Raw genomic sequence first — 11,800 nt, 5'->3', positions numbered from 1 at the left:
GAAATTAGCCTAAATTAACATTGGTGTCCCGTTAATATGAGTTCAATAAATTTGCATTGTTTTGAAGAAATGATAAGAAAAAATACCATTAAGTAAGGAATTTAGTTAAAATTTTGTTTTCTAACACGTTGGAGTGACGTTGTCAACTTCATCTTTACGTTAAAAAAACGATTAAGGATTTTACATCATCTTAAAAACAATGAAAATAAAACACTGAAAATATAATGTTTTTGTCATCGTCATTGCTCGTCGTATTTGAATAATGACAGAGAGAAGGAAAGGAAAATAGAAAGACAGCAATTTAATGGCATTTTCAGATATTGATTCTTCAGTTGTTTAAATAATTAATGTCACATTAAAGGGGGACAGAGAGTACATTTTGTGTTAGGGGATGTTTTAATTTCTGAGACCCGACGATTAGTCTTTGATTTTTCTCCATGTTTTCGTTTCTGATTTTTTGTTAACTTGTTTGCTGTTCATCGAAAAGACATACTTCTGTTATAAAAATGAATTCAGCCGAAAATTGTTTCAACAAAGACTTCAAATGATATTGTTTATCACATCAAGAGTCAAGCACCGGATATCTGCCGCGGAACGTCAAAGATTTAATGTCCGCCGCAATGGTCAATAATTTGAATGCAAACAGGAGATACTCTGAGGAAATCGAATTATGGGGAATATTATTATGATGGAATGCTTCATCATCTGTATAACCATGACTTTTTTACTCTCTTAATTACCAGTGTTTTATGACACATTCGATGCATGTATGTGATAGGAAAAAGGAAAGTTTTCTTTTAAGGAGGCTGGATGGTCAACAAGTTAACCATCAGATCTACCTAAAAAGTTAAGATATGATTTGTTAATTAAGCTATAACCATTATTTAGTAAAGAAAAAATCCATATCTTCAAACTTTTAAATTTGGATATTTTCCTATAATTTTAAATAGAGCTCTTCTTCTAAAGGAAATCAATACAGTCTAAAAATGGCCACGACCACCAACCCCTCTTAAGTCGATGCTCATGCACTAAAATATAAATTTTACAAATTCTAATCTAACTGATACCTGTAGTAATTCTTTTGGTCATGTTAGAAATCATTGAAATGAAATTGTTGTAAAAACGATTTAGACAAGGAAATACCTTAATTATATAAAGTTTTAAAATCAGAACAAAACAGCAAGTCATTTATTTAAATAAAAAAAACAAAACAAAAAACAAAACCTTTAACTACTCTCATCTCGTCAATTTTCGCAAATTAAAAAAATCCACCAATTTTACGGTTCAGAGAAGTAAAACAAACTCGATAATTTGATTGCAAGTAATTTATCTGGAATTGAATTATCGAATTGGGTCAGAGTTCTGGAATGGAGTTTACCTCGTATAAAACAGTTCTTACACAACTGCGCCTGTCAAAGTGCACCTGGGCTGTGCGATCTGTGGAACTGGAATTAATGTCAACCACAGCTAGAGCAATCATCCGAGGATGCCGCTGAAAGTGTACCAGCGAGCAGAAGCTTGGGCTACTTTATTGCAGACCATGCTTGGGATATTATGGATAGCGGCATCATTTAAACTTGCAGGTAAGCATGGGATGAAAATACATGTACTAGTTTATTTAAAACTGTATTATTATTATTATAACCACAATGAAATTATGTCATTGAGTAATTTTTTTTTTTTTTTTTTTTACAGAAGTACAGATATTTAAAAAAAAATATACGTCATGTTAGTGACACACCCACAGTATAATCTGTTCTATGAAATAATATCATTTTGATAAATGATATGAAATATGCATAGAGCTGATCATTGTCGATATAGAAAGAAGAAAAATAAGATTGAGAGTTCCGAACTTAGGTTTCAACTGAAAAGTATACACATGTGTTTGAATATAAAACTCAAAATTCATACGATTTTCTGAATTCAGATATTTTGCGGTGATGGTTGCTATTATATAAATAGTGCCTGTTTGGGAGGGTAACAGTTGAAATTGACACCCCGAGAAAACCATTGTCAACCGACGCGAAGCGGAGGTTGACAATGGTTTTCGAGGGGTGTCAATTTCAACTGTTACCCACCCAAACAGGCACTATTTATTTTGTTATACTGAATGTCTTTTTTAAAATTTTTAAGAAAATTTTACTGCTTTTATATAGGAATAACGTGAATTCTACAGCGAACCGTACGCGCATAATTTTCGCGCAAAATTATGCGCGTACGGTTCGCTGTAGAATTCACGTTATTCCTATATAAAAGCAGTAAAATTTTCTTATAAATTAAGACATTCAGCTTCGCGTCGGTTGACAATGTTTTTCTCTGGGTGTCAATTTCAACTGTTACCCTCCCAAACAGGCACTATTTATATAATACGAACTGTGGCTCTGTAATGTATTCTACAGCAACAGTGAATAAATGTACTTTGATAGAGGAAATTCCGTTATATTGTTAAAACCAGTTTATAAATGCTTTTGTGGTGTTTCTAAATATTTCTGAGGCAACCACTATACTGTTATGAGAGAGAGAGAGAGAGAGAGAGAGAGAGAGAGAGAGAGAGAGAGAGAGAGAGAGAGAGAGAGAGAGCTCCCGAATCATAGTGATTATGAAAACAAACATAATGCAATTTAGAGTTTTTGAAATGTTAGATAATGTTTTAAAAATTTTTTGAAGTGTTGATTCAAATTCAGAATGGAATATGTTGGTTATGATATTCATGATTTATCATGCTTAATTTTTTTTCTAAAACGATTTCCATTTGAACATTATGCGAATAAAATATTCCCAGCGTTTAAAAATCTATAACAACTGCTTATATATTTTATGGATTTCAATCACATGTCCTTCATAGATATCCCGGAATGTAACTCAGGGTTAAACCACATTCTTCGATTTTAGTGATTTGTCATTGAAACAAACGAAAGGTCGAAAAATGAACCCGATGGGTAAATTTTACGAAGAGGTGCTTTGATATTAAATCCAGATTTAAACACAAAACATATACTCTGTAATAATAAATTTTCCCCACCACTCGTCATTGGGATCTATGATATTAATGCCAGACCCGAGGGCAACGTCTGAATTGTTTTGCAGTACATAAAAGGAATTGGAATTTCCGTGTCACGTTAAATGATATTTTTTCCGAAGAACAACTGCACTCTTCTTCTTGTCAGTAACTCTATCTTTTACTCAATTGCTTGTTGAAATTAAGGCACAAAATAAGTGCAAGTAAATTAAATTAAAGTAAAGAAAAGTGTTGTCACTATTATAGGTTGCGACACTGAATCCTAATGACGAATGAAGGCATCTTCAGGGAAGTAGTATATTTTTTATGCTAAATATCAGAAAGTCATATTTCAGAGTTTGCCAAGAAGAAAACAATTAGAAAGACGTTCATTATTTGTTCGTTTAGTTTTATCTTGCAAAATGCAATGATATCGTTAAATCTATTGGGAAAAATGTATCCTTTCTCAGTGCATTTTTGTAAACTTATACCCGAATACGTTAAAGCAATATGAACTTCAATTTCATGCTGATTTTTTTTTCTCACAAAAATGTTATTTTCTACTAAAATGACAAAAATATCATGGTTTCTTTATTTCTGTTAGCCTTATTTTTGTTGGAAAAGCTGTTAAGAAGCCTTTATTAAAGAAAACTTGAATTATTGTCGTCCTGTAAAGAAAAATTGAACTGCTATATATTCTTAGAAGAGAAGTCTTTCTTCTGACAAAAATAAATGATTTTTTATAATCTTATTTATCATCAAAGTTTAAGTTACATGCACACTTAGCATACTAGCAGGGTTTTGCAGCAAAATAAGATTCTAAGAAATACAGCTCATATTGCTTTAAAAAAATATGATCACGACAACATAAACAGGAGAGGTACAATATGGGTATGGAATTTGTCATGCTTTAATATGATACTCTACAAACACATGTATATTTATATTTTTACATCATAATTAAAGAATAAGTAATGACGTAGGATAAACGCAATAATTTTTCGACGATGATAAATATGTATTAGACAAAATCTAAATGTTCTCTAAAATAAATCTAACTAAAAAAAACATTATTCCTGTGCCTTGGAAAGGGGGGGGGTTCTGGTGGTACAAAGCTTTTGAGAATTATGATTAAATGATTTTTGATAGTATTGAATATATGTCTTCTTTTTTTAAAAACAGAAACTCTTTATCAAACACAGACTATTAACATCACAACACCTGGGAATTCTACTCGAATTAGTCTGGCCCCATACGGACTAAATGCAACAGGCCGGACTTCTTTAACCTTCAGAGTAAGGGCATGTGGACCCGCGTCTATCATCCTCACAGACGTAGAAACGAACGCGCCGGTAAGTTCCACGAGTGAATTCATCTTTGGGAATAAAGACAACACAAAATGTGAATTTAAGGCTGACATCTTCACAAAGTTTTCCTATCCGTGTTCGAATCTCTGTAACGATTCCAACGAGTACTGGATATCTTGGGGAGATGATAATGATGACCTAATTCAGGAGTGGAGAATGGGGCGTGGTACTGTGGTGCTGACCAGTATCATTGGAACCAATCCCTTTAACTTCCGCTACCCTGAGTATATCAGCATCTCTTCAGAGAATTATCCCGCTGATTGGCAATTCGGTAAAAATATAATTTGATTTTTTCTTATCTGTTACGATCTGTTTCATTCATAATAGACTACTTGTTTGATCCGTTTCATTTATTTCCAGTGCAATTAATTAACATGTTTTTTAATGAACAGATGTTAATTACACAAACACCTTGGAACAAGCGCCGAAAACACCGGATACAACAACAAGTCAACCTACGGAATCCGTGACAGTTGAAATAACAGAGATCGCAACAGTTGAGGTTACAGAAACAGTAACGGTTGAGGACACTCCGATGACCTCTAACCCTTCAATAACGTCATTTCCTCAGACCACCCAGTCTTCCACAAATGGAGTAAATGGAAGTTTATACTGTTACTGCTCTTTGAACAAATCATGCGAGACAAAGCACTATTCAGAAGAAGAATTAGCGCAGATGCTCCAAATACTCGTCCAGGAGCTGAAAGTCAGCATCAAAGATACGAATGCTTACAGACGACGACTGATTTCCGCGCCCGACGACCGACCGTCTGCTCAGAGAATGGGCGGCGTGGGAGCGACGGTCATTTGTCTGGTTATTCTCGGAATCGTCCTCATGGATTTTCCTCGCGTCGTTCATTTTTTTCGCGGAGAAGACAAAAAGAAACTCGAATACGAAAGAAAATTGTCTAAAAGTAAGAAAAACCGCAGATCTAGAAGTAAAAATTAAATGCAGTCGACAACGTTGTTAGTTTTTGTTATATATATAATTCGCAGAAGTCATGCATTAAGTGCAATTTTTATATATGTTGCCGGATACATCGTTAGTGTATCCGCAATCATTTACCGTTGTTATTGCTCTTGGGTAGATTAATTTTATTGATGAAACAAATGATTACATTTAATCTTAAATTGTCAGATCTATACGAAAGCAAAGAAGATTCGAAACCTGAGATTTTAAATGTGAAATTTAATATCTACCTAAAAATAATTGTTATATTTTCTCTGATGTAATTGTTAGATTGACTTGGATAAATTATTCCACGCTAAATAAGTTAATAATTCAGGGATAATACCTCGAGTTTCACGAATGAGCCTTTTTTGCTTTCATAGTCCTAATTAAAATGTTTGCATATCAAATCGTTAATGTTCGTTATTTATAAATGACACGGGTACATGTACCTAAAGATTCAAACGATGTGCATTCAATATTAATATAAAATTCCCTAGGTTTCACCTTTTAAACGCCTTTCCAATTTGTTAGGTTGAAAAATGTGGCTAAAATTAAGTCTGTTGTGGAAGCTCCATTGTAAATGAACTAAGTTTACCCGGATAATAATCTTATAAAAGTGTCTGAGCTTCCAAACTAATAAAATATCAGATTTTCCCGTTGTAAATATCCGTAAGAAATCTGTTTCTCTTCTTTTCAATTTCTCCGGGTTAAAAAGAAATAACGTGTCAATGAGGAAAACTTGAAATTTTCCTTAGATAAATACATCGATGTCAATTTCACTTCTTTGACAGATATGTAGGGTTGAGCTATAGTTCTTCAAAAACAACGGAAACGGTAAGAGGAACAGAAGAGATGAAATTTCTCATGTGTTTCAGTAATTTATAATTAAAGAAGAAAGATGATGTGCAATATTTTTTGTTTATTGTAGTAGTGTCTTCCTTCTTTAGCGGACATATTTGTTCTGTGCCTATATCACCATGATATCTGAAGGAAAACATATGCTGTGCATTTTGTGTGCATTATGAATGAAACCTGTGAATATTATTAGAGATTGACTTATAAAGTTATATTTCTTAAAAATTGACTTTTAGAGGCTGCAGGTCTCTTATTAAAAAAGTTAACAATTTTGGCCCCTGGAGCTAAGGTGTAGATAATCCGAGATTCTTCCGACTCTTGAACCCCCTTCCCCCTAACATTTCTGTGGACTAATGTTTTTCAAACACAAAATAATTAAAGTGCGGTAATAGTCAAAGGAGTCTCTGATTAGAGTTTAGACTTCAAAATGAAGCTTAAAATGCTAACAGAAGACTCTGACATGTCAATCTAAGGTCTATGGTAATCAGGTGAACGTCAGTGCCTGTACATGTGAGCCTCTTGTTTGTGATAAATTGATTCTTAATTATTAATGGCTGGCACCAATGTAAAAAACATACATGTATACATGGGGTATGTTTTTCAGCCAATTCATCAATTAGAATTTAAGGTGAATGATCTTCAATAAAGGCAGTTCTTGCTGATTTTTGATAATTTGAATGGTGTGATTTATAAGCAGAGACTTGTAATCTTTTGTTTTCTATGCCCAGCCTGTATTCAGAAACCTTGGCAATCATACGTAGCGTAGCGTGTTCTATTCCAGAAGTGATTGATTCCAGCCATTTTCTTGGATTTTTCATTGATCGGGAAACAGCTTTCATCTCTTTCATCATCGGTCGACCTTAAAAGTTTTGTTCGAAAGTCCTTACATGAAGGATGATTGTAAATAATACCTTACAATATTTATTGTTCTTGTAATTTAAATTCCCCTCTCATAAGTCAATGATGCAAACTTTGATGTACTAATACAATGGATTAATTCTGTGCAAGTACTCAATACATGTACATTACTCGAATATCGCCTATTAACATTCTATGGGTTACCAACAAATCTTTTGAATTTTTGTATTTATTTGATCTTTATCTTTAAAAACCAACAACAAGTGCTCTAAAGTAATGGCTAACGATGTTGACTCATTTATGATTGCATTCATGCAGTTTGAACATTGTGGAAAGCCTTTTTACAATCTTAACGTTTTTTAAATAGATTTCTATGTCTTCTATAGAATATAAATTGTTTTACGAGCGGAACTAGCTTTAATTTGCAAAGTGAAAATAAAAGATGAGATTTTTTCTATTTACCTTCTGTATTTATTTTTTGTAATTGTCCTTTTTGTACCAATAAATTTGTTTGTTTAAATAGTCTCTCTCTCTCTCTCTCTCTCTCTCTCTCTCTCTCTCTCTCTCTCTCTCTCTCTCTCTCTCAGTTGTTTCAATTTAATTCAAATAAATTGATTGATTGCATGGGTGGAATATTTACCTGGTCTCCTTTCTTCTTCAGCAAATGATGTATACATCTTCTCGTAGGCGAAAACATGAAAGAAACGTAAGGGGAATATGCTGTCTTGGAAAGTAATTAGGAGAGTGCAATAACAGTTTTAATTGTGCGTATTATCCCGTCACCATTAAGAATTGGAACGTTGCTCTAAAACGTCTCGTGCATTTCCGTGAAGTGGTTTTGTTAGATTTCATTTGCAAACAGCTCGCTCTGTGATCATTTATTTCAGCCATTTGATTACTAACAATTCCCGTCATTTGTTCTGTTTGAAGGTGTTTTGGTAATAAAAGTTACGACGCTCAAACGAGACTTTATCAGTATTGACAGTTTATTGCTGCTTTTAGCAAAGTACAACGGTTTTGTTGAAACATGTAAACTACCTTTTCTATCTTTGATATATAAGAGTTTTCTATTTGCATTCGCGCTGGAATGGGACAGACTCTACGTGCGATTAAATGCTGATTTGCTTATCAGTGACATTCAGCACAGAGGATGCTCGCGTACAATCGCTTTATACTAAGTAATAAAGTGTTAAACATGGAAAGGGAACGCTTGCGAGTGTTTGCTCTGCTGAACAGAGTGTTCGAACCTGTTTGCCACTTCCTCTAGGGATCCACAACTGTTTAAAAATAAATAAGTTAGTTTGACAAAAATAAATAGCTGGCACCAAATTATTAATAAATCTTCTTTACTCGATAAGGACTTCATGTACATAAAACTAAAGCAATGAATAATTTTTATACGTAGGAAGTTTATATATTTATTATGACCTCTGGGGATCTGAAACTGTTTAAAAATGAACCAGGTTTTTTTAACGATAAATATAGGCCCCCAAATACATCTTCTGAAAACTGTTAACTATAAAACTGAAGCAATGAATATTGTTTATGCAAGATTTTTATTCATTTTGATTTCTCAAAAAGCGTACAAGAGTCTTATTTATTATAGAATAAATGGGTATCATACAGAAATTACATTTTATTATTCGCTGGGAAAGAATCGGGTTCATTGATATATCGGTATGTCAGCGGTCTCTCTTTATTTGACGGATTTTTTAAAAATTACCAAGATTTAAATAAAATTCAAAAAAGAATATTTACATCTCCAAATATATTTCTTTGAATTACAAAAACGTTCATTTCTGCGTGATCATATAATTACGTTGTAATGATTACCACATGCGCTTATTGTTTGACGGTTGCATCGCTGTAAGCATAAAACCACAGTTATGTTAACAATTCTGAACGGGCTGCCTTTCTCAAACATAAATATAAGTAATAAACAGCAATATTAAAAAAGTTCACCAGGATATGAACTTGGTTGGCACGTGATCAGATCTTCTGATCTTCATAGGATGAACCATTTTCATATCCGAGTAAATCTTAGTTGGTAAGTGTTCAAATGTTCTTATGGGACTTATTACAATAAACTGTATGCATACAAAAAAGTAAATACATGTAAAGTAAATGTTAACATATATCGTGGCTATGTTTATAATTGAAGGGAAAATTAATGACCAAAAATACAAAGGATTTGCATTACTAGTATTGAAGGATAATGACATACAGTTATGTCGAACACGCTTACTAAATGTATATCACGTGACACGTGATACAGGTGAGTAATATTATAAAAGGTTAAGCAAGTTCACCTCAGGTAAACAACGGTAGGATTTCATTTGTCAAACCGGCATACGCTAATTGATCTTTGGTGACCCGATTTGTTGCTTTATTTTACCGGGGAAAGTTCGCCGGAGCACGCCAATCTCGTCGGTTTGGAAAGACCGGCACGGAATTCGCTTTTGCAATACAGCTTAGGCGGCCAATAAAAATATCGTCAAATTTTTGTGATGAAAACACGTATACTTTAGTTCAACTAAGTATGGCGGATATATCACGGTTAGATGATGTAATGAGTTGAAACATGTAGATGATTGCTAATAAATCGACATAATCATTGATACTGTATGCAATAATTAAACAAAGGTTAATTCATAACGCTATATTTAATTATTCTATACTTGACACCTTTGGTTATGTGTGAAGTTGTCAGACTGCAGTATGCAGTTTATAACGTGAGAAGCCCACTGGACTTTAAGAATTGTAGCTGTATGGAATATTTCGGGTTGAAAGGCGAAAGGGCTACAGTTCCGTACATGCAAACCAAAAAAAAAAAACCAAAAAACAACACATGGCCACACAACTCATGCTAAATTAAGGTAAACTGACCATATTTACAAACACATTTTATAAAATTGTTGATACCAATATTGTCAGATGTTGTACTTTAAATGTCGTCACATTGCTTTGACTTTATATCAAGTTTATTAATTTTTAACTTATTTTTATTAGAAAAAATGCTAATAAACCACAGGGAATTGTAAGATAATTTCTTTTTCCTATCGACAGAGTCGTTATTTTTTAAATTCCCTGGTCAATATTATGAGATATTTAATTATTTATCATATATATATATATATATATATATATATATATATATATATATATATATATATATATATACATATGGATTTTTTTTTTATTAACTTCACCTGAGACAGATAAAATTGTCACCATGGAAACGGCATAACGAATTTTGTATTTTAAAGTTGTGTTATGAGGTATTTTACTTTTCACATTTTAAGCTCAAATAACACCTATTTTAAAACATTTTATCATGTTTGTTTGATCAGCACATAAAGATATTAAATCATTAATGCACGACATTTGGTGAAAAAAAATCAAATTTATGAAAGAAGATCATTAAGTTTGGGGAAACTATATTTATTTATTGATAACAGGATCTTCTGGAGAAAAAAAAACCTTCAAATCGGAGAATAATGAAAATTCAATACACTCTTCATTTGATTTGCATTTTTGACACAAGAAAACTTTTAACATAAGGAATGCTCGAAACATATACATGTATATACACAATGTAGAAAGGAGAGTGTTTGAGTGTTTGAAGGACTTTTATCGAAAAACAAATACAGAAATCTTTTTTTAAAATCCAAAAGATGTTGAGGTATTTTTAAGGGTTTTACCATTGAAGACACCTTTCTCAACTTTGGGATGTTAAATATAACGTTCAGCTGATGTTAATTGCCAAAAGGCACGGTAAATATTTTTTCCTTTTAATTCTATATTCAGTTTAATTATTGTTCAAGATTTCAAACAACAACTTAAATACTATCAAATATAATAAATGTTATTTTGTGATAAATTGCATTTTCAAAGGTTAAATCGTTTACTGCAATGTAGCTCACTGACACCCCCCCCCCCCCCCCCCCCCGGCGCACGCCACCACATTTCTGTGTAACTTTGAAGTAACTTTAATGTATAACTTTCAGTCATGTTCTAGAGGTATCAAAAAGACATTGTTCAACAACGAAGGCATACAACTTATCGTAGGTATTTGAAAAAAGTGTTCACAAACTATCGAACACTGTTTAATAATGCGTTTGAAGATAGTTTTTAATTAAAAAGTTAAAATTAAGCGGTAATTCACACATTGACTATTGTACATTGTAAATCGGTAACGTTAACGTTTGTAGTTGTGAACACAATAGAAAATTATAGGAACAAAATCAAATTCGGAAAAGAAAAAAAAACACACACAAAAAATTACAAAAAATATGTCAATACTTACGAAATAACCAATATTGCATCCGGAAGTCAACAAATTATCAGGGTCTTTAATAATAATGTGTCGGTGGTTTTCGTAAACATGTTTGGATATTTTATATAACAGTCATTCAAGTGTTTATTTATCGGCAGATAATGCATAGAGATCTAAAACTCATCAAGTTAAAATACAACGAGAAAGCTATGCCATTATTTGATTGATAAGTTAACACAAAAACAACACTAGAAGGATCATTATATAGAGTATTGGTATGCTACAAAAACAAAAAGGATCATTATACAAATCATTATGCAAAGTATATTCGTCGCCATTGAAAGTGAGAAAAAGTGTAATCGGTGGATTAGGGAACACATCCTGGAAAGTTTTTCATCCATAAAGAAATAGTAAAATCAATAACAAAGTAAAGGCCCTTGACGTTCTTTGGTCCATTATGCATTGAATTAAAGAAAATAGACAGGAAACGC

At 32.6% G+C, this 11,800-nt stretch overlaps 1 protein-coding gene across 1 annotated transcript; it reads left to right on the top strand.

The window, feature by feature from the left end:
* The first annotated feature begins 1,412 nt into the window (after window positions 1-1,412).
* Window positions 1,413-5,481, top strand: LOC128157416 (uncharacterized). The gene is made up of 3 exons (XM_052819956.1): window positions 1,413-1,583; window positions 4,184-4,639; window positions 4,761-5,481. Exons 1-3 carry the CDS (start codon window positions 1,487-1,489, stop codon window positions 5,315-5,317), a joined length of 1,110 nt encoding a protein of 369 aa, XP_052675916.1. The 5' UTR covers window positions 1,413-1,486; the 3' UTR covers window positions 5,318-5,481.
* The last annotated feature ends 6,319 nt before the right edge of the window (window positions 5,482-11,800 follow it).

This window comes from Crassostrea angulata, chromosome 1 (genome assembly GCF_025612915.1).
Source record: "Crassostrea angulata isolate pt1a10 chromosome 1, ASM2561291v2, whole genome shotgun sequence".
Lineage (NCBI taxonomy): Eukaryota > Metazoa > Mollusca > Bivalvia > Ostreida > Ostreidae > Magallana > Magallana angulata.
Note: the sequence above shows the minus strand (reverse complement) of the source record. Positions and strands in the feature narration are given on the sequence as shown.